The following is a 24,539-nucleotide window of genomic DNA, read 5'->3' as shown; positions in this document are numbered from 1 at the left end:
GGAAGATAAAAAAAGAGAAACAGAAGAATGATAATCAGAAAAAATAAAAAGAAAGCAATCAATAAATGGTAGATTTAAGCACTAACATTGATAATTACGTTAAATATAAGTGGTCTACATACAGCAATCAAAAGACAGGGATTGGCAGTGAATTAAAAAAAAACAAACAAACTCCAACAATATTTTCCTTACAAGAAAACCAGTTCAAATTCAATAACATAGGTAGATTAAAATTATATATATAAAGCATATATATTATACACACACGTATGAAAAGATGAACAAAGAAAGTAGACATGGCAATATTAGGATAAGAGACTTCAGAGCAAAGGATATTACTAAGATTATTATCATTACATAATGATGAAAGGATCAACTCACCAGGAAGACATAAAGATCTTAAGTGCATGCTCACCAAACAAGGGTCTTAAAATACATAAAGGAGAAACTAAAAGAGCTGAAAGGAGAAATAGATAAATCTATAATTATAGTTGGGGACTTCAACACTTCCTCTCAGCAACTAGTAGAACTACTAGACAGGAAATCAGCAAGAACATAGAAGATCTGAACAACACAATCAACCAAGAGACTCCAATTAATATTTATAAAACATTCCACACAACAACAGCAGAATACACATTTTCACTAGTACTCTTGGAACATTGATCAAGATAGACCATAAAGTAAACTGTAACAAATTAAAATGTGAAATAATACAGGGTGTCCTCCAATCATAATAGAATCAAATTAAAAATCAAAAACAGAAAGACAATAGGAAAGTCCTCAGAGACATGGAAATTAAACAACACACTTCCAAACAATCCATGGGTCAAAGAGGAAGTTTGAAAGGAAATTTTAAAAATTACATGCAACTAAATGAAAATGAAAAGACAACACATTCACATATGTGGAATGTAGATAAAACAGTGCTGAGAAGATTAACTTATATCATGAGATGTGCGACTGGAAACTATTAGGAAAGATCTTAAATCAAAAACCTAAATTCCAACCTCAACAAACAAGAAAACAGAAGATCAAAATAAACCCAAAGCAACCAGAAATCAATGAAGATGAGAGAGGAAAACAAAGGGAAAATCAATGCAAAAAAAGCTGATTCTTCAAAAAAAAAATCAATAAAAATGATAAACCTCTAGCAAGATTGACAAAAATAAAAAGAGAGAAGATACCAATCATCAATATCAGGCCTAAAATGGTGATATCACTACAGATTCTACAGCCATGAAAAAGAAAATGAAGGAATACTTTAATAACCTTATCCTTATAAATTCAACACCGTAGAAAAAATGGAGTAGTTCCTCAAAACCCACAAAGTTACAAAATCAGCCATTCTGAAATAGATAATCTGAATAGCCCTATAATCATTGAAGTAATTGAATTCATAATTTAAAAACTCCTGAAAAAGAATCCTTTAGGTCCAGATGGTTCCACTGGAGAATTTTACCAAACATTTAAAGGAGAATTAACACCAAGTTTATATAATCACTTCCAGAAAAAAGAAAAGAAAGGTATATTTCTCAATTCATTCTAGGAGGCCAGTATTATCCTGATGCAAAACAAGACAGTAGAGAAAAGAAAAACTACCCACTAATAACTTTTATGAACTTAGACTAAAAAACCACCAAAGAATATTAGCAAACTGAAACCCATAATTATAGGGATGCCTGGATGGATCAGTCAGTTAAGCATTCAACTCTTGATTTTGGCTCAGGTCATGATCTCAGGGTTGTGAGATCAAGCCTCACATGGGGCTTTGCGCTGGGTGTGGAACCTGCTTAGGATTCTCTGTCTCACCTTCTCCCTCTGCCTTCTCACCCACCCCCCACTCACGCTTACACACTCTTTGTCTCTCTCAAAAAAAAGGAAACCATAAAACTATAAAATTCTTAGGAAAGAAGGCATAGGAGAAAATCTTGAGGATCTAAGGTTCCTAGACTTGCATCAAAGTCACGAACCATAAAAGGAAAAGCAATGGTAAATTGGGCATCATCAAAATTAAAAACTTTTCTTTTGCAAAAGTCTAGGTGAAAGGGATGGGAAGAGAATATACAGACTGGGAGACAACATTTGTAAATCACACATATGACAAAGGACTAGTATCTAGAATATATAAAGAATTCTCAAAACTCAAAAGGAAACCAAAAAAATCCAATAAGAAAATGGGCAAAATACATGAACAATCATGTTAGTGAACAAGACATATAGATGGCAAATAAGCACAGGGAAAGATGTTCAGCATCACTAGCTATCAGGGAAATGCAAACTGAGGCCACAGTGAAATATTACTTCACTCATATCAGAATTGCTAAAATAAAAAATCATGACAATATTGTACCAAATGCTGGTAAGAATACAGAGAAACTGAATCATTTATCAATTATCAAGCTCATAGCAGCATTATTTGTAATAGCCAAAAAATAAAATCAGTCCAGATGTCCTTCAACAGGTAAATGGTTAAACTGTGGTGCATCCATACCATTGAACTCCACTCAACAATAAAAAGGAACAAACTGGGGTGCCTGGGTGGCTGAGTTGGTTGAGAGTCCAACCCTTCGTTTTGGCTCAGGTCATGATCTCATGGGTCATGAGATCAAGTCCCACATCAGGCTCTACACTCAGTGGGGAGTTTGCTTGAAGATTCTCTCCCTCTGCCCCTCTCCCCACAACTGTGCTCTCTCTCTCTCTCAAATAAATAATAAATCTTTTTCTAAAAAAAGGATCAAACTATATATGCAACAACTTGGATGAATCTCCAGGTAGTTATGCTGAATGAAAAAAGCTAACTCCCAAAAGTTATATAACATAAAATTCCATTTTTATAACATTTTTGAAATGACAAAATTTTAGAAATAAAGGACAGATTAATAGTTGCCTGGTTTTAGGGATGAAAGGAGGTAATAAAAGGGCAACATGTAGGATCTTTGTTGTAATGCATCTGTACATACTGACTGGGATGGTGGACATACCAACATATCCATTTAATAAAATTGTATAGAACTAAATACACATATGCACACACAAATGACTACAACTGCGTGTGAATCCACAATTATCTCAATTTTAAAAATATTTTATTCTTCCTTCTTCATAAATATGGAATTTCACTCCCAACAATACCAACAACAAATCCATCTTGTTACCAATTTCTGCTGAGCTTCCATAGACTCTTACTCAATGAGAGCTCTTGCAGCAACCATCAAATGGTCAGAATTAATTGGCACCTCATCATATAAAATATTCTCTTCAGAAATATATAACCTTAATCTAACCAAGCCTGTGGACCTCATTCCAATTTAAGAAGAACAAATTAAATGGCCTAAAGAGAAAACGAAAGTGTAGAACATTCTACAGGACAGTAACATGTAAATCATAAAAAAATTATTTGATGTACGGAACTTTCTTTCAGCTTACTTTTGGCTGTACCCACACGTATGTGTATATATGCATATGATACATAAAGCAACTATGCAAGATGTTAACAACTGATAAATTGAATGATTGGTATATCATTGTGTATTCTTTCAACCTTTTTATTTGCCAAAACATTTTCTTAATATAAAGTTGGTGGGGAACAAATCTTGCTGGCTGTCTGGGGATTGGATGATCTTTTCGGTCCCTTTCCTCTGTGATATTCAGACACCAAAGTTCAAATCTTGGCTCTGATATTTATTAGCTGTATCCTCTGGGCATAATTTTTTTCTCATGTATAATGATGAAGGCTTTGGAACAGCTCTAAAATTCTATAATGTCTTAAGGTCACCAGAAGTTGATTCTAAATCTCTCAGTAATCTGTTCACATCGTAAGCAATCGTCACTGCCAGCACATTTTTCTTCCATCCTGAATCTTTCAGACAATAATCTAAGAACTTTCTTTTTTTTCCTAGACCCAATAAAGAGAGGAGGAAGAGAAAGACTTCTTTTAAACATTTGAAAAATGTTCTTTGCCCCTCATTTATCTACTTTCCTAAGCCAGTCATTTCCATCAAGTCCAATCAATATACAATTATATTGTATACTATGTGCAGTTATGTATACTGTCAGCAAGCCTCTTTAGCCTTTCCAGTATCCGTATTTCATCATTTTGTACTTTCTTTTATACCCTTTCCAAGGCCTGTAAGTCCAAGGTCTATATAATTTGCTCAAATCACTCTGAGCTGTCTGACCAGTACGTCTTCTCCAAGGATAAGTCTCAAGTTTGATCAGAATTCCAGACATGACACCATCTTTTCTATTCTAAGATATAAAGCTGAACATGATTATGAAGATTTCTGCTGGCAGGAGTGTTTACTTTTAATGCAAAGCCCAGCTTTGAGAGCAGAGAACTGAGAACCCATCTCCAACATTAAGGTCTGAGTATCCTCAGGAGAGAGGCTGCCCAGGTAGATTATTGGAGGAAGAACAGAAGTGATCAAAAATCTATGAGGTACATCAGACACATGGATTTTAAGTTGTTCATCATGACAAATAGAAGACCTTAGGAGCCTTTTTCTTTTGTAGTTGTTCTTAATAAAGTACACATTTTGATTTTTTTAAACAATTTTTAGAGTAGTTTTAGGTTCACAGCAAAATTGAGAAGAAAGTACAAAGATTTCCCATATACTCCCTGTCCCCTCAGATGAAGAGTTTCTCCAATTACTTTATTTTTTTTAAAGATTTTATTTATTTATTTGAGACAGACAGAATGAGAGACAGAGAGCATGAGAGGGAGGAGGGTCAGAGGGAGAAGCAGACTCCCCGCCGAGCAGGGAGCCCGATGCGGGACTCGATCCAGGGACTCCAGGATCATGACCTGAGCCGAAGGCAGTCGCTTAACCAACTGAGCCACCCAGGTGGCTGAGCCAATTGGCTCAGAGGCGCCCTCTCCAATTATTAACATCCCCCACCAGAGAGGTACTTTTGTCACAATTGATGAAAGGTCATTGACACATCCTAATTACTCAAAGTCCACAGTTTATATTACAGTTCACTCTTGTACATTCTGTGGTTTTGAAAAAACGCATAATGACCTGTATCTGTCATGAACTCGCTATCATAAAGAGTATTTTCACTGCCCTAAAAATCCTCTGTGCTCCACCTATTCTCCTCTCTCCCAATGCCCAGCTGCTAGAAGCCACTTATCTTTTTATTGTTTCCATAGTTTTCCCTTTTTCAGAATGTCATATAGTTGGAATCATACACTATTTGGCTTCTTCAGATTGGCTTCTTTCCCACATAAAAATAAGTGAAACATCCCATTGTTTTGAAGTACAACAGTTTATTTAGCCGTTCATCTATTGAAGGGCATCTTGGCTGCTTCCAAGTTTTGGCAATTATAAATGAAGCTGCTTTCCACATCTGTGTGTAGATTTCATAAGTTTTCAACTCCTTGGGCAAACACTAAGGAGCATGATTGCTGGATCATATGATAAGAGTACGTTTAGTTTTGAAAGAGACCAACAGGGTGCCTGGGTGGCTCAGTCGGTTAAGCATCTGCCTTCGGCTCAGGTCATGATTCCAGGGCCCTGGGACTGAGTCCCACATGCTTCTCCCTCTCCTTCCCGCTCGCTATCTCTGTCTCTCTCTCTCTCTCAAATAAATAAATAAAATCTTAAAAAAAAAAAAAAAAGAAAGAGACCACCAAACTGTCTTCCAAAGTGGCTATAGCATTTTGCATTCCCAACAGCAATGAGTGAGAGTTCCTGCTGTTCCACAACCTCACCAGAATTTAGTGGTGCTGGTATTCCAGATTTTGCCTATTCTCATATATTGGCTTTTTGTTAAAGTTGTGTGTATGTTATCTAAGTATTTTCTCAAGCAGCCTTGGAAATTTATAGTATTATTATTATTATTATTATTATTTAAAAGTTTAAGTCCTTATTTACAGTCTTTATTATAAGCATATTTTTAAACAGTTTTCTTTTTGCTCAAAGTCATCTTGTTGATACAACGGAAATGGCTCTTAAACTTTGCTTTAAGAAAAATTTTCATTTGCTGATAATGGTTTATTATGACGATTATTTTAAAATCAAGTACTCATCATTTAAAGGACTAAGTTACCAACCACACTAGAAAGAATATTAAGTTCTTGTAACTTTATTATGTCTGTGGCATATGATCAAGTTTATAGACCCTGTAAAGTTGGCATCTGTTAAAAAATTGAAGAGGAAGAGATTGCTTATCTCTATAATATAAAGATGTATATCTGTTTAATGATGCTAGAAAAGACTTCTATAGTCAATTTAGATATAAGAGCTCTGGATCCATTGTAAAAGGCATTTCATTTTACTAGGGTCAACTTGAGTCTCGAAGAAGTTACAGAATTTATTTAAGTATATACACTTCGCCTATGGCAAAGCCTGGTTTCCTTGTTTACAACTCAATGTTTTGTCTAGACCAATAGTAAAACTGGTTGTCCACAAGTGTTTGCATGGTTCACTCAGTGTTCTTCATATTTTTTAGTAATCTGGCCATAGTACTGTCCTTAGAACTTGGCAGAAAAGGGCTCCTGGTCTAGATCTCATATTTTAGAGGAAATTCCTCCTTTCCTAAAGCTGTGTTCCTTTCTAAGAGGGTCAGAAGTCTGTAGGGCCAGAAAAAGTGCCCAACTGGAGTCTATACCCTCTCCTACTAGACTGTGCTCTGGAATCCAGCAGCCCAGAGCTCCTTGCCCAAATGGTCCCAAACCCACTTCCAAGGTCTGTGTGAATATCTTCTCCAGATTTGGCTCCCCCCCAGAGTGTGCAAATGTGCACCTCCAGGCTTAAGACATAACCAAGAGACACTGACTGTAGAGAATATGGCCAGAGCTCAGGTATAGGAACTGGGCTGTCCATCTCTTCGCATGCAAGGCCCCACCTACATCAGATGGATCCAAGGGTGAAAAAAGCAGAGAGTGGGTATACTCAGGCACTGGAGCTGGCTTTCTCAGTGGTACTACAATTGGGCATGGAATTCTAAAGATCCCAAGAATTCTAATTAGAACCTGGCCTTCCAGGTCATTGTTAGAGTAGGGGCAACATATTTTATTTGACAATTTGTTGACTTGGTTTATTTTTTTTTTAAGATTTTATTTATTTATTTGAGAGAGAGAGAGAGAGCATGAGCAGGGGTGGGGGGTGGGGGTTGGAGAGGCAGTGGGAGTGAGAGAAGCAGACTCTCTGCTAGGCAGGGAGCCTGACACCTGCCAGCTGATCCCAGGACCCTGAGATCATGACCTGAGCTGAAGGCAGACACTTAACTTACTGAGCCATCCAGGGGCCCCAACAATTTGTTGACTTGGTTTCTAACCTTTAAATATTTAGACATAGGGTATCCGGACCTCCATTTGTACTCTTATCCCAGGCTTCACTAATGGTAGAGGCAGACCTGTTTGTCAATATTTAAACATTGAGAGATTCACATTAGAAATCTCAATTTCTAGTTGTTCTTCATGTCAACTGGTGGTTTCCCCATCGTCACAACGTGGCCGATGGGTCTGCGTCCCCCAACCTGCTTCTTTCATTCACAAGTCCTGCTTGGACATTATAGGCATTTGGGTTGTGAGCTGTTGTACCCTATCTCTAGAGCTGAATCTGAACCTCCCTTATTCTTTTAGCTTGCCTAGTACTAGTTATGAGCACTGTCCTGTTATGAGCACTGAAGATGATACACATCTCAGCCCTCAAAATCACTTACAACTCTGGAAAGCCATTCTAGGCAGGCTGGGAGGGAGTTGGGGAAGGAGCAGACTTGTACAGGGGTGGGCAGGGAACTGTGTGTTGAGATCTGGAGGACAAGTCCAGAAAGGGACCACTTAATCATGGTTTTCAGATAGAAAGCGCAAGTTTCTCACTGCTTTAACAGGCCTTCCTAGTTGCTGTGTGGGAATGGAGAGCAGATGCTTTGTAATCACCTTTTAAAAAAAATACAGTTTTATTTGGGGTGTAGGTGATACTGGAAACCTTCTTTCTCCATCCCTACCCTGGAAATCCTTTACCTGTGGGAAGCATCCCACACTCGGAGACAAAATTTTTAAAAACCTGGTTGAACAAGCATTTTGAGCGCGTGCATTTAAAGCAGAATCATCTGTCAGTCAATCACAGAATGTAAACAGCTCTCAATCCTTTGAAGTTTCCATTGCAGAGTGGGAAGGACAGGAGAGAGAATTTGAACCCGACTCCAAATATGACAGGGACAAGTGGGGATCTGGAGAAGTGGGGGCTTGGGGGCCAGCTTCAGGCAGCTACAAACAGACTTTTCTCTTTACCTTATATGTGAAGAGAGTTTGGGTGTCAAAACCTATTTTTGAAGGGAGTATTGGAGTCAGATCCACATACCCTGCTCATGACTCCTTGAGAACCAACCGTGAACTCTGCCATTGGACACCTGGGTTCTAATCTCTGCTCCTCACTTTGCTGCGTGGCTATCAGTGACCTCATCAAGCCATGGTTTCTGCAACTTACAGATGGTGTATGTGCAATTGTGGCAAATGGCATGTGGCAGCTGGTACACACTAGGTGAGCCTTAAACGGCAGCTCCATTCCTTTCTTCTGAGATTAACCAAAATGAAAATCGGCTGGACCAAAACTGTGTCTTTGGCCTGTAAACTAGTAAGTTCTGTGCCACACTGAGATGACTCTGTCCAAGTTACCAGAGTCGTAGAAATTGAGAAGTTTCTGTTTTGTTAAGTTTCAAGATTAGCTTGGGGGGAAGAAAAGTAAGACTTTTTCTTCTCAACAACTTCACATTAGGCTAATTAAAGAATATGTGAGCTGTTACTGCATAGTATCTGGGGAAGACTAACAAACAGAAGCTCTCCCACTGATTCTTGAAGAATTTGTGGCTGCTTGCTTAAATAATAAGTAATAAATACTAGAGTTGACTTTCCTAACACATTTCTTCAGTTTTCAATAATGACAAATGTGTCCGTGAAGAATGCATAAATCAACAGAAATGAATGTGTCTGTTCGGTATGGAGTAATAACCAAAAGCGTCTGTTCTACTTGGTAGTATCCTATAATCTCATGCATGTAACCCCCAGCTACCAGATTGTCTCTTTTGTAAATTGAATACCCCAAAGGATATTCTCCAAGCTTCTACATTTTCCTATCCCATAGGTTGGCATAATGGGCTTCCCTGGCTGAGCAGAAAGCTCATTGCACAAATGGATGGGATAGTCTTCCCCAGGACCAATCTCTGGGACCAGGAGCAGGGGAGAGCTCTGCAGGATCAGATTATTAAAGGAACAGCCCAGTCTTCATTGCAGTCACCCTGGATTCCTTTACCTCATCCACCAGGCTTCTTTCCCATGTGGGGACACCTATCTAGACAGCTCATCTCAGGAATTCATCTATTTGAAATATATTTATTACTACTATAAGAGAAAGATTATTCACTGGAACTTAACAATAACAAGTAAGACTTTATTCAAGACTATTGCAATAGAAGAGAGAGAGTTTGAACTCTAAACACAACAGGGACAAGTAGACATTTACAGCTGACAGGCATGGTGAGGGAGTGGATGGAACATTCCTAAGAGGAACTTGGTTAGGTGTCAAGGATGGGTGGTGCAGAGAGGAATTTGATTAGATATCAAGGCTGGAGAGATTCTCAATAAACTGGCTTAGCAGGGTTATTTACTAACATTGGACTCTGTAGGCCAATGATGTGTACCAAGCACAAGGCCTAGTTGAAAACAGTTCAGAAGAGCCTGACGAAAGTTTGTTCAAGGTGGGAGTCCTCGTTTATAATCTGCTACTTGCTGTGGTAGGAAAGTCTCCCTAAGAAAATGACATCTGACTCAGGACTTAAAGAATGAAGAAAGAGTTGGCCTGGTGAAGGGAAGGAAAGAATAGTCTAGGCACAGAGGAAGAAAACAGAGTAGAGAAACAGCAAGAAATATTCTTGCTATGTTGCCCAGCCTCCCATTTGAGTTAGTATTTCTTCCTTTGTTCTGCGAGTCTCAGAGATATGGCAGGCACGCTGGACCCAGGAGTCAGGTACCTTGTTGCTGCTGTGCAGCTAACTGCTGATGTGGTTTCACTGAGATTCTCTAGATCTGAACTTCATTATTTAAGATTAAAAAAAATTGCAAGCATTTGGGATGGGATCTTATTCTGGGACTGTACTACACATTGCAGGATTTTTAGCATTATTGGCCTCTGTCCAGTAAATGCTGGTGGCAGTGTCCAATACTATGGAAACCATCCACCCTTTACCGGATTACACACATTACCAGATGTCCCCCAAATGGAAAGGAAGTGATCCTACCTTCAGTTGGGGATCACCATGTAATCACAAAGATTCCTGCTAGATGTCAGTTGCCTTATTCTGTTTGAATTGTAACATTCTGGAAGAATCAACCTCCCTCAATCTACTCTCCCTCCAAGTACTTCCCTAAGTACTCTGGCTTGCTGCAGTCAGCAATTATTTGCAATACTTATAGGTTGCCTCAGGATCCAGAGAATTATGTAGCTGCCTAACTACCATCCCCAATTCCTGAATGTGGGTCAAGGAGACAGGAAGTTCCAGCACCTCCTTCTGGGAATATTCTGTATGAACCAGAACGAGGAAAACCCTCCTTGTCCCTTGGTTAATAGAAAAGGGATGGATAATAACCCATCAGTTTATAGCAGGCAAGGTTTAAAGGAGAGGGGAAAATTTGAAATAGAAGTTTCCAGAGCCTGACCATTAAAATTTTTTCCTCTTGGAAATTAAACTGCTGATCTTTCTAAGTGATCCCTTACAATCTCTGAGATTTTCTTAGACTAAATTTAGGCACTGAAATCCTCCTACAACAAGGAGAAGCAAAATCCCAAGTCCTAAAATGTTGTATTTTCTCTTGGTGTGAATATTTAAATACACAAGTTATGTGTCTATATGCATATGTAACGCGTTTTCCAAATTCTGTTCTGCTATTCAGAGTAGGATATTTTGGACCTATGCTGAAGATAAATGTATGTTGATGTTTTACAGTATCTCCTGTGGTGTAGCTACTAAGTGGCAGCAATAATATAATAACCACTGGCTTTAATTGCTTAAAGAATTGCCAAGTGATAATCTGTGATGTAATTAAGTAAAAGAAACGAATGTTGTCTTTAACCACCTCCATAAAATAATTCCCCAGAGCTTCCTTGCATAAAGTCACCTTGAAGGGCAAAATCAGCTCCAGGCACACTCTCTCTCAGGTAGGAGAAGTCAACCAGTTCTTTGGAGGTTTCTTTCTTTGTTTTATTTTGTATTGTATTGTTAAATCAGCTATCATGAGCTTATGTTTATTCTTTTATAAACATATTAAATGTTACCTTTTGTTTTGCTTCTGATTTCTAGAATTATGTAGGGTGAAAATAAGGGGTTCTGGCTGAGCCTCAGGAAGTGGGTCCATTGGAGCTCCCAGCCCACTGGTTTATAGAGTGTAGGGAGAGGGCATACCTTTCTTTAGTGTCCACGACCTGCCTGATTTGGGCTGGGTGGGGCCGGGTGGGTATGCATGTGGATCTTCTTCTAGGAGAATTCTAGAAACTCCCACATCTCTATTTTGACACGTCTGGTCCTGCCAATTAACTATTATAGTCACAGGACTCCAGGCTGCAGCTTTCATCTGAAACCTCCAAAGGGAATTTTTTTTTTCCTGCTGAAGTTAAGCACATGTCCAGCTGTGGAAGAAGTATAGGTGGGATTTGCAAAAAGCTTTTTCTCTCTGGGCCATGGGAATATATTTATCCTGGTTTCAGAAGCATGCTCAATCCTCTTATCATTATTGTGATTTGTGAACCATCACTAAGCATTATGGGAGTTGATCAAGACCCCAAATTCTTCCCATTGGGCTTGCCTTACTGTGCTCAAACTCAGAAAAGTATAGACAGTGTTAAGGGTCTCTCTGGGCCTTGAAGCTATGAGGGCAAAGCAATCTTATATCCTTCTTTCTCCAAGAACCCAATAACCTTAAAGTGTCTTAAGGAAGATAAAATAGTTGAAGGTTGGTAGCCAAGTAGAAGAATGTCTACCTGAAAATCAGCCAACAAGTTGCATTTCTGTCAGGGTAGATAATAAATATATAAAAATACACTATCTCTGAAAATAAGATTTTCCTTTCTGTTACATAATGATTTCCTGTGGCTCTCTCCTTTTAATCTTTCATGAATTTGATTGCTTGCTGCTGTTTCAGTAGCTTATGATTAAGGAGGCTAGAATTTTAAAAAGGGGAAAGGATAAACCAACTTTGAAAACTTCAATCAGATTGCAGACTCTCTAAATTCAATCAGTCCCTATTGAATCTTCTGATGTGAATTATCCATATTTTTCAGGGTTGAGACTCCTAGTTACAGACAACTAATTTTAGAGCCTTGGGAATTCTCAGTTTTAAGATATTGTTAACCTCTTTATTAAGCACAGAGATTTGGAGTTTTCATTGGAGTAGGCAATTTTCTGCATTAATTAAAATTATGAGATATTGCATACTTCCAACTGAAGTCACAGTTCATTCCATTATGCATTCCATAAAATGCAACATCTATAGAGTTGTTTTTCTTTCTTTCTTTTTTTTTTTAAAAGATTTAATTTATTTATTTGACAGAGACAGCGAGAGAGGGAACACAAGCAGGGGGAGTGGGAGAGGGAGAAGCAGGCTCCCTGCCAAGCAGGGAGCCCGATGCGGGACTCGATCCCAGGACCCTGGGATCATGACCTGAGCTGAAGGCAGTCGCTTAACCAACTGAGCCACCCAGGCGCCCCTAGAGTTGTTTTTCTAATGGACTATTTAATCCAAGTTGCCTTGCACACTATTATCAGGGTTTATGATTTTGGAAAGGAACCTCTTGATTGCAAGAGTGACAGCAGCATATCACCAAAGTGGAGATGCTCAGGAGCAATGTAGTATTATGGGATGGATGTTTTCCTAAGATACCTTCTCATCTTACTGTCCAATTTCTTATCCGAAAAGTGATGCTATTGTTATAAGAGCCAGACAGACTATGGGAAAGAATATTCTATTTCAATTAGTGACTAGTACATCACTATGAACCCCTACAAATGTCACTTGAATTCCATTGGAAGTAAGAGTAATGTGACCATCCACATTAATTTGCTCACATCAAGGGAGATCTTGCTGTCTGTGACCTCAGTTAGGCTGATACGATCTTAGCTCTGTGCCTAGTATTTAATATCAGGTACTTTTTTGCATTCTTGAGACTCTTCCTAGTTTTTACTTTCCTGAAGCTCCTCAGCCAGGGGAGTTACCAGAAGAGACAAGCATGAAATTAATTTTTCATAGTCATTTAGTAATGGATGGAATGCTCATAACTCACTTCCATTGGAGTGGTTTTGAATTCTTCTTCTGTGGCTCCCTATAGACCTTGGATCAATCCCCATCTAGAGAGCTGGATGAAATAAACCCTTTCCTCACTTGCATTTCAGGCTGTCTTAAAGTGTTATGTAGGGACCAGTTCTTTCCCAGTGGGCTAAGAATCTCATGATATACCAGACTTCCTATCTAGAAACATTCCCATCTAGCATTTATTATTAACTCTTCTAGACTGTCATTTTCTTAGTCTTAATTAATGACATTACTAACTTTATGTGAATGCATGCATGGCTCTTTCCTAAGCCAAAATCACATCTTCAAGCCTAGTTTCCTTTCCTCCTCTTGGATACATGGTGCTCAGTAGCACATTATTCTATAAATATGAGCCATAATGGCAAAGGTGCTTAAGGGCACACTGCTACCCTTAGCAATGAGCATAAGGGACATTGAAGAGGAGGAAAATTTACCCACTGGTGCTCCCAAAGTGAGTTTTGTCCATTTTCACTGTTTCAGGGCATCCAATAGGTTTGTTTAGCACACCGGCCTTTTTTTCTTCACTAAGCATGATTTGTTGAGTATCCAGTATGTGCAGGTACTGGTGATTGCCAGGGATTCAAAGACAAATAATATGTTCCCAGCTCTGGTGAAGCTCATAGTCTAGGCTACAGAGGCAAGTGGTCTCTTATGAATAGGACAGGAGATACTCTTGCCTGCAGATATGGCATCAATTTAAGGAGGGATTTCATCACTTGTGTGGCAGGAATACAGACCCCACACGACCATGCACTTCTAGGCACCCTCTTGACAGCCCTGATGTCAAATCGCATTAATACTAACATCAACACTGTGTGTCGTTGTCCTGGGTTCTGATTCTTTCTACGTAAGATCCTTTGTAAGATACAACTACAACATCTCTGACTCGCTTCTTACTTGGCAGAGTTCCTTTTGTCTTAATTAGTAGCTCTGTCCTTCCTCTCTTGACACCTCCATCTAATCTGTAACTAAGTCCTGGGTTCTGTCATCCATAGTTCTTCTCACATCTCTGTCAATACCGTTCAGCTCTTACCTAATGTCTTGTAGTCACCTCCTCCTAATTGGGCCGTGTGATTCCAATCTCCCAGATGTCAGTCCAAATCTTCCTAAAGCATAACTGCTACTGCCTTCCCCCTCTGCCAAAACACTCAGTGGTTCTCCCATCAAGCAGAATGAAGACAAGTCACAACCCCACTTATGACCATATTTCTGCATTCTTTTCACTTTTTTCCATGGCATAGGCAAACATGCCATTGCTCCCAATACGTAGTCTCTGTGCTTTCAAATCTTACTATGGTTTATATGGCTCCTTCCCCCCTTTCCCTTCTATGTCCAGTGTCCAAACCTTCCCATCCTTCACAGCCCAGTCGGCGATGTCCCAAACCTCTACAGCCATAAGTGATCTCTCTTTCTCATTATCCTCAATCACTTTGCAACCCCTATTACTTTCTACCTGTTATGATACTCACTTACGTAATAATGAAAACCATCGTGACCATTAGCACCTTCTATGGATTGTCATAAGCCAGTTGCTCTGCAGTGGTTTTTTTATATGTTATCTTACTTTACCATTACCAGTGGGGTAAGTGCTGTGATCCTCCTTTTGCAGATGAGAAAATTAAACCACAGAGAGATAAATAACTTACTAAGCTCACATAGAACAGCCAGGATTTGTATCAGAGTCTGCCTAACTCCAAATCTTATTGCTTTTAATGATTATGCTTCATATGCCTCCCCTATACATATTTTTTTAAGATTTTTATTTATTTGACAGAGAGAAAGATAGCCAGAGAGGGAACACAAGCAGGGGGAGTGGGCAGAGGGATAAGCAGGCTTTCCACAGAGCAGGGAGCCTGAAGCGGGGTTTGATCCCAGGACCTGAGCCAAAGGCAGATGCTTAACGAGTGAGCCACCCAGGTGGCCTCCCACCTATACATATTTTTAAATATCCCCTACCAGTTTCCATCTACTAGCAGAAAAGGGAAAAAAATCCTTTTATCTTATGTGTTTCCCATAAAGTAGAACTTTGTTAAATCTTTGAATAAATGCCTCTTTACTCCTTATCCAGTTCCAGGTACTCCAAAAAATTTAAAAGAAGAAATTGAATGATAAAAATTTGCATTGCTTTAACTGGGGGTGCCTGGGTGGCTCAGCCAGTTAAGCATCCAACTCTTGATTTCAGCTCAGATCATAATCTCAGGGTTGTGAGATCGAGCCCTATGTCAGGCTCTGTGCTCAGCACTGAGCTCAGAGTCTGCTTAAGACTCTGTCTCTCTCTGTTCCTCCCTCCCCCTCTCAAATATATAAATAAAATCTTAAAAAAAAAAAAAAGAAATTGCACTGTCTATTTAAGTGAGCAGATAGTTGCATGTGGTCTTAATTTCGTTCTCTTCAATTTTGGGGAGAATTTAGAAGCACTTGGATCAAATGCAATGAAAATACAGGTTTTATCTATTCAAGTCATTTCTTCATTTAAGCGAAAAATAACTGAATGGGATGGAAGACAACTTCTAGGGGAACTAACTCTAAATTTTGAGTTATTGTGTGTATACACACACACACACACACGATTTATAATCTTCTTTGCTACAGAAACAAACAAGGAAGAACACTAGCAAATTGGAATTTGAGAGCTTTAGTTTCAATGTCATTTTGAATGGTGGGTATGAAAACTTTACATTCTTGTGTATGTAATCGGGAGATGGATAGGCCTGTCAGGATTGGCCTACAGAAGTATGACCTCTTATCTTCCAGCTTTCCTTGAGTGACAAAACACTGATTTCACCATTTTCACCTTTATTTTCTCTATACTAGTTCTAAATAAGGGCCCTGTTCTTAGACAAGATCATTACCCTTTTGTGTTCTGTCCTTTATAAGCAAATGATTGGGTAGGAGGTGGATTTGAGCCAAGGATGAGTGCCCCATACTCTTTCCATATATTGTTGTCATGCTTGTAGAGATAGACAAACATTAGAAATGACTGTACTTGTTTTTATAAGATACATTCCATTTAAGTTGAGAGTCTGTGACCTGAACGGAACTAAAAATTCAGAAAGCAGATGATTTGCTGTAGCTTGCCCCTTATCTAAAACTCCACACAGGAACTGGACCTCATATGTTACATTTGAATGGTATTGAATACATTATTCCTTGTATCTGATGCTGAGACTTTGAGAACCAGATATTCCCATATTACTGCTAATAATAAACCAAGAGACAACTCATTATTCTGGTGTTACAAGGAATTGTATTCTTATGTTAACACAAATCCAAAAGTTTTCTTCCCTGACAGGAATAGGATGAAATTAATAGAGATAAAAAATTAATTGCAAGGTGCTCTCTCTTTCCTTTTTCATTCATTCTTTCTTTCTCCTTTCTTCCCTGATCTCTTTTTCCTTTTCTCCCTTTCTCTCTACTCTTGAAAGGATGAATCTCATCAAGTCATGTAAGGCAGAATTAAATCCAGGCCACTGTTCTCTGAGTGATCATCCCTGCTGAGAAAAGTAATTGTCTAATTTACTTTCTAGATAACATTCAGGAAAATAAATGTAATATTAAGCTCTTGCAAATATTAAGTCTACTACAGCAAAGTTAAACATTTTTTTAAAAGATTTTATTTATTTGTTTTGAGAGAGTGAGAGGACAAACAAGGGAGAGGGGCAGAGGGAGAGGGTGAAGGAAACTCCCCACTGGGCAGGGATCCCAATGGGGAGCTTCATCCCAGGACCCTGGGATCATGACCTGAGCAGAAGGCAGATTCTTAACTGACTGAGCCACTCAGGTGCCCAAAGTTAACCATTTTTGTTAGCATCTTCCTTGCAACTAATATTTTCAAAACATAGTTGTTTTTTCTTACTTTTCCTTGATTACCACATGGAGAAATACAGATTCATTTGTTTCAATGCACAAGGACACACAGAGACTGTCCAGCTAAACCTTGATTCATAAAGGAATTATTAGAACCCATTTAGGAAAATATATCACCAGAATTCCCATCTCAGACCATATTTTGAAAACCCTCAGCCCTAGAAGAGGAGAAAATAGGTTCCCCTGGATAGAACACAAATGAATTTTGTACATTTAATGTCCTGCTACCATCACCACCATGCAAGCAGTATGACCAAGAAGGTTATCTTTATAATTCATGCAAGTATGAATACTGCCTCCTGTTGGGATGTGCTTTCCAATTCACAAAGCTTCTTCACACATCGTTTTGCATAATTCTCACAACAACCCTCTACAGGGAGGAGCAGAAAATTAGCCTTTACTGAACTTCAGGCTTCTATGAGTGGTCCCTATTTGGTGGGGGGGCAGAGCCAGGATGTCAAGCCCTGGAGTACAAGCCCTTTTGCCACTTTACCAAAATAGGGTTCTTCCCCTGTCCAGAGGCCAAAATGCATCAGAGGAGATACAGAGGGAGCACATGTTCCTCTCCACCTTGACTTGGATATCATTATCAGATAAGGGGCAAAGCATAGTCGGTAACTATGAGAACCATGCCATGATTATTTTAATAATTAGCTTTGAAAGAATCTTCAATGGGATGAAGAGATAAAGAAGTGTACTCAGATGCAATGTTTCTGCATCTGTAAATAAAACATAGATATTTGGCAGCAAACTACTTGCAAAAGCATTTTGTGGCTTAAGGAGGACTTTTAAAAATTCCCAAGAAAAAAACTGTAAACACTTGATGATATTGAGCATGAAGTTAAGAGGTTTTGAGATAGAGCTGGCCTAAAAGTTTTAACTGCTGATATTAAAAGACTTCTTGCTGCAGCAGAAAAATTAGAATAAGAATATGCACTGTGACTTCAGAGTGATTAAGAGGCTTCTCACTGCTCCTTTTAAGAAACAGTTTCACTGGCAACCCCATCGTATCTCTACATGGTTATCTGATCACATATCACATCTTTTTTTCTTATAGGAGTCTAGGATCTAGGTTCTAGAATCTATACTAAAAATTTAAAGCACAAAGGAGTCACTTCTTGAAGCTCAAATATCTTCTCATTGGTAAAGGGCTTACTATTTTCCACTATTTTGCATCTCATTTATATTATGCTGTTGCTAAATTTTTAAGCCTCAGATAACAATATTGGGTTCTCCGCTCATAAAAACAATAGAACCTAAAAATGAGCCACTATTTATAATCTCTAAGTGCTTATAGTATAATGATGAAAACCCTTAGATAAACCATGAATAAGCCCTAATGAATTTAAATGTATTATCCTTGGGGGAGGGGGGAGGAAGTTGAAGTTTTCTACTAACTGTTGAATAATACAGTTATTTACATTTTGTTGGCAATTTGTAGTTCATATAGTGCTTTCATATATATTATCACATTTGTGCTTTTATTTATTTATTTATTTTTAAAAGATTTTATTTATTTATTTGACAGAGAGAGACACAGCGAGAGAGGGAACACAAGCAGGGGAAGTGGGAGAGGGAGAAGCAGGCTTCCCGCGGAGCAGGGAGCCCGATGCGGGGCTCAATGCGGGGCTCGATGCGGGGCTCGATCCCAGGACCCTGGGATCATGACCTGAGCCGAAGGCAGACGCTTAACGACTGAGCCACCCAGGCACCCCCACATTTGTGCTTTTAATTATCAATCAAAAACTGATACAGTCCATAACTGACTATATAAATGCTATGCAAATTATAGAGAAAGTGTCAAAAACTCTAAATGTCCATTTTTCATCTTTTCCTTTTGATACAAGTGATAAAATACTCTGATGGAATTGTAATTGTAGACAATACAGAAAATAAATTTTTTTCTGTGAGTTATTAAACAACATATAAATCTAAATAAGTTAGTAGAATGAACAAATTCTGGAAATGTCTTCTTCTGCTCTCATTTCTATAATTTACTTATAATAGCTGAATTGTTCATGACCACTTTGGTTTACTTAGAAACCTTGATAGAAGATTCATGGAAACTTAGCACGACAGATTACAAACTCTACTAAGCACTTAAAAAGACTTTTTTATTTAGAGCAATTTTAGATTTACATAATTATTATGAAGATAGCACAGAGGGCTACCCTATTCCCTGCATCCAGTTCCCCCATTATTAACATCTTATATTAGTATAGTGTATTTATTACAACTAATAAACCAATATTGATACATTTTAATTTACTAAGTCCATAATTTATTCAGGTTTCCTTAGTTTCTACCTGATATCTTTCTTCTGTCCCAGGATCCCACAAGATACCACATTACATTTAATCTTCATGTCTTCTTAGGCTCCTCTTGTCTGTCACAGTTTCTCAGACTTTCCTTGCTTTTTAATGAATTTGACAATTTTGAGGCATGTTGGTCAGGCATTTCATAGAATGTTCCTCAACTGAAATCTGTCTAATGTTTTCCTCTTGATTAACCTGGGGTTATATTCTTTTGGGAGGAAGATCATAGAGGTAAAGTGCCATTTTCATTACCCTGTCAAGGGACGATACTATCAACACAAGTTATCTCTGTTGATGTTGGCCCAAATCACCTGCCTGAGGTAGTGTTTGTCAGTTTTTTCCAGGGTAAACTTACTTTTTTTCCCTTTCCATTCTGTAGTCTTTGGAAGGAAGTCACTATGCTCAACTCACACTTAAGGAGTGGAGATTTATGCTCCAACCTCCTTGAGGGCAGAGTATGTGCATAAAATATTTGGTGTGAGAGGTATTTTTAAATTGTAAAAACCTGGGAGGATTTCACAAGTCAAAAGTGTTGTAGGGAGGAATGAATAAAAAGATGAGGAAATCCATATGAGGAAGCCAGGAAGTAAGGAATTCAAGATAATGATCATAACTAAGGTATGAGGTGAGATTGTACTCTTCAACAGGGGTTAAAGCTGATGACTTGAAACCCATTCCATTCAACTTTTTCCTGCTCATCCAGTTCCTCTGGAAAAGTGAAGCATTTGAACATTTGGGAACTATAATGAAGTCCAGAATCCTTTCGCTTTTCTCCTGAGATCATCCCATGAATATAATAACTTCATTCACTGACAATGCCTATCTTGCCGTAAGGTTTTGGTGTTGAAAATACATAAAATGTTTTCCACATTTCTAGACAGAGTTCCATATCTTTTCTCGGGAGTGGTACAAGTGGATAAGTGATGAGAAGAGGTGCTAGTTCTAATTTACGCTGTTGCATTGACTTGGTTAACTTACCCTCTGATATTGGATAGCTATTGCTGTGTAAAAAATCATCCTCAAACTCAGAGGCTTAAAAAAATAATCATTTATTATTGCTCATGCATCTGTGAGACAGCTTGAGTTTATCTAGCCTTACTTCAGCAGGGTGGCGCTGCTTCTCAGGAAGATCTGCTAGCTGGCTGGGGAGTCACTGATTTGTGTTCCTCAACCTTCTCTTCAGTCCAGCATGCTAGATGTAGCATGTTTTTACCATGGCAACGTCCAAAGGCAAAAGAACAAGTAGTAACATTTGCAATCTATCATACCCTTATTTCTTGAAACACTTTCTCTTTTTTTAACCCAATGCTATCTTGATCCTCTTATCATTTCTTTCTTCTTCCTTTGACTCAATACTATAAATAAGCTCTACCTAGGGCTTAGCCTTTTAGTCCTGATTTTCTCCATGTGTGTGCTCTTCCTAAGAAAGCTTATCTATGGTCAGACTTTCTAATTCCCTAATGGCCATTTCCAGTTTACTATTAGGCCTTTCCATGTTTTCATTATCTTTAGTCTCATGCTCCACTTAATGTTTCTTCCCAATACAAAGCTGTATGTCTGAAAAAGACTTTGGTCTTTATGTTTGATGTGGATGCAAAAACAAAAACAAAATCCTAATGAAAACCTATCGTATATTAATCGGAATTTGATATCTCTTTCTCTCTTTTTTTTAAAAGATTTTATTTATGTATTTGACAGAGAGAGAGAGAGACAGCGAGAGAGGGAACACAAACAGGGGGAGTGGGAGAGGAAGAAGCAGGCCTCCCGCCGAGCAGGGAGCCCGATGCGGGGCTCGATCCCAGGACCCTGAGATCATGACCTGAGCCAAAGGCAGTTGCTTAACCGACTGAGCCACCCAGGCACCCCAGGAATTTGATATCTCTTAAAGTTAAAAGAAAACACATCTGAAAGAAAACAGTAATGATGAGAAGAGTATTAAAAACCATTTCCTATGAGAAATGGTTAAAGTTACTAATATTTTTTTAATCTAGAGATTATATAGGGCATCATGATCACCATGTTTACATAGTTGAAGCTATGTGACATGGGAAGACCTGAGGTTTTTCTTTTGTAGCAAAACTACACCCATTAAGTAGATTTGGGGGAGGAAAATTTTAGCTTGATATAAAGAAAAAAAATTTTACTAAAGAGAACTGTACAGAAGCAGTACATCTTTATTTTTCAATTGTTGTCATTCATCTTTCCTGAAATGTCTTACTCCCCCTTCTCCCAATTATCCATCGAAATCCAACCCATCCTTTAAGATTTATCCCAAGCTTTCATCCCTCCATAATCTCCTCCCTGACTACTCAGATTTTATTGATCCTTTTCAACTCATGTTGCTAATTTCCTAGCCCACCCCAACTAAATCAAGGGCTCTCTGAAAATAGAAATAGAACATACTATTTTATAACCTTAAGTATAGAACACAATGCTGAGCTTATAATAGACATTCAGTAAATTCTTATTGATTTACTGTTCGATCACAAAGTTCCTGATTTCTAATCTGGAATCATTGGAATTGGTTAGAGTTTGAACCAGGTTGAAATGCCCGAGAATCTGATCATTTATTTTTATTTTTTTTTAAGATTTTTAATTTATTTATTTGACAGAGAGATAGAGAGAGAGCTCAAGCAGGGGAAGCAGCAGGCAGAGGGGTAGGGAGAAGCAGACTCCCCGCTGAGCAGGGAGCCCGACGCAGGGCTGGATCCCAGGACCCTGGGATCATGACCTAAGCCCAAGGCAGACGCTTAACCCACTGAGCCACCCAGGCGCCCCTGAACCTGATCATTTCACACTTATTTCACAGAGGAGATGCCTTCTGATTTTAATATTAAACCCAAAGGAGGTAATGAATTTTGCCATTACTTGCCATCCAAGCTTATATTTTCCTACTTACCAAAAAATACACTGAATTTAGAGATCCTCTAAGATTTTAGATTTATAGCTCAGATAATTTGTTGGGAGAATTAGCAGAATGAAAATGCCATCATTTCTTCATATCTGAGAATTATTTAACACAAAAATCATCTGATGAATAGGGATATATGACATGGAGGAACACATACCACACTGGAGAACTGTCACTCTCGTTTATATTCAGGTCTGCCTGTTGTCATAGTTACTGATGTACTCAAAGCCATTTCCCTCCTGAATCACACTCTGCAAACCTTCAATGAAAACAAGCCATTCTTCCTGCTTTATTTTTCTCTATCCAAGAACTGAAGCTAAAAAAATAGCATCAATCGCATGGATGTTTTTATACTTTTAGCAAGATTTTAAGCATACGAAAGGAATACGGGGTTTAATCAAAATAAGTGCCTCTGATTGAGGTCTCCCCTCATTTGTTGAGCAATGATTCACTGAGGAGCTAGGTGCTGAGGACACAGCTGTGATTATGGCCCACTCCCTGCCCTCGAAGTTAACAGAGCTCTGTGAGGGAGAGAGAGAAGTAAGGGATGGATTTCAGTTTTGTGCCAGAAGCGGAGTACGGAAGCCAATGGAAACACTACAGAGAGATACCCTGTAAAGTTTCGGGTGATGATACAGTCGGATCAAAGGGAGGCCTCTATCTTGTGACTCTTGAAGCATTGTTCCTGTTTAGAAAATATATTGTGGTCACTTTGGGTACAGGACACCCGTGTTACCCTGCAGGTCAGGTTCACGGAGCAGTGGCGTGAGGCACCCTTCCCTCCACACACGTATTACCTGCTAATATTCACACCCAGCCTCTCCTTTCTGCTTTGGCTACAGGAACTCCTTCACCGACATCCTCCGTGCCATCCTGCTGTCCCTAGAAGTCCTTATCGAAGATCCAGAGCTTCAGATAAATGGCTTCATTTTAATTATAGACTGGAGTAATTTTTCCTTCAAACAAGCCTCCAAACTGACCCCTTCAATCCTCAAACTGGCTATTGAAGGGCTGCAGGTATGTTCAACAAATGCACAACCAAAGTACAAGCCTGTGTGAAAATGCACTTTTTTCTTATTTCAACCAAAGTAATATTTGTCCTCGGGAATAGCGAAGGAAAACTTAGATACAGTTCACCTGTGAATCCTCCATATTTTCACTTCAGCCTGAGTTAGAATTTTTTTTTTAATTAGTCTTCATTTTCATTAACAGCTCCAATTACTGTTACCACAGGCACAAATTACCTACCGTAGCAATTATGAATAAAGTTCAGAGATGTTTAGCCTAATCCATCTGAGAGTTCACAAAAATTAAAACTAGAAAACATCTGCTCTATGAGTATGTCCCATATAGGGGTGGCATGGGGGCCTTCCGGGGTTTCTAGAAGCAGTTTTGTGCTGAGGAAATGCATCCTGTGGATCCTCACTCCCCAGAATGCGCTGTGCTTGAAGTGTTTGTACTAAAGTAAATCACTTCAGCGCCAACAAAGGAAGCGGACAAAACTCTACTCCCTGTTCATATGACTGGTTGTCAGGACTTTGGGGAAGGGGATTTTGTGCAGTGTGGAGGTTGGGGTAGTCAGTCTCTGGGGATCCCCTCTACGTTTAAAAACCAGTAATTCTATGAAAAGTAACAAACTCAGAGGGACAATCCTGCGTAGCTTCCTGGTGACAACATTATTATAGTACAAGGTAAAGGCACAGTTCCGGAAGAATAAAACTCATGTGCCTTCTTAATTTTGTAGGAAGATTGACTCAGTGGGGTGGACCCCCCACCAATAGAGGCAGGTATGTGTAGAAAGCAAAATATTTGCTAATTCTCAGATCAGCAGCTGTTAGTCACGCTCTTCGAAGTGCAAAAGTAGGAGACCCATTTCCATTACTCATCTTACTCTAGTGTGATGACTTATTGATGGGTCTGTTTCACAGAATAAACTAGGGCTTATTCATATTTGGCCTCCAACAAATATCTAGCAGCATGTGGGCCTCTGATAAGTGTGTTTATTGAATGGATCTTATTGTATTGAAATGGTGTCCTGTTTCAAGGGTAGGAGAAATAAAGCAGGCATTTCTGAAGAGGAGGAAGTGCTCACTCTTCCACTAAGGCCACGTTATCCTGGGGGCTACGTCAGGCAGTA

At 38.9% G+C, this 24,539-nt stretch overlaps 1 protein-coding gene across 1 annotated transcript in view; it reads left to right on the top strand.

The window, feature by feature from the left end:
- CLVS1 (clavesin 1) overlaps window positions 1-24,539 on the top strand; it is a 164,345-nt gene that overhangs the window by 50,917 nt on the left and 88,889 nt on the right. The window contains exon 2 of the mRNA XM_045896498.3: window positions 23,245-23,419. Within this exon, the coding sequence (XP_045752454.1) occupies window positions 23,245-23,419 (175 nt within the window). The remainder of the gene's footprint in view (window positions 1-23,244; window positions 23,420-24,539) is intronic.

This window comes from Mirounga angustirostris, unplaced genomic scaffold (genome assembly GCF_029215605.1).
Source record: "Mirounga angustirostris isolate CCGP_5_RB_7025 unplaced genomic scaffold, mMirAng1.0.hap1 SCAF_4, whole genome shotgun sequence".
NCBI classification, from domain to species: Eukaryota; Metazoa; Chordata; class Mammalia; order Carnivora; family Phocidae; genus Mirounga; species Mirounga angustirostris.
Note: the sequence above shows the minus strand (reverse complement) of the source record. Positions and strands in the feature narration are given on the sequence as shown.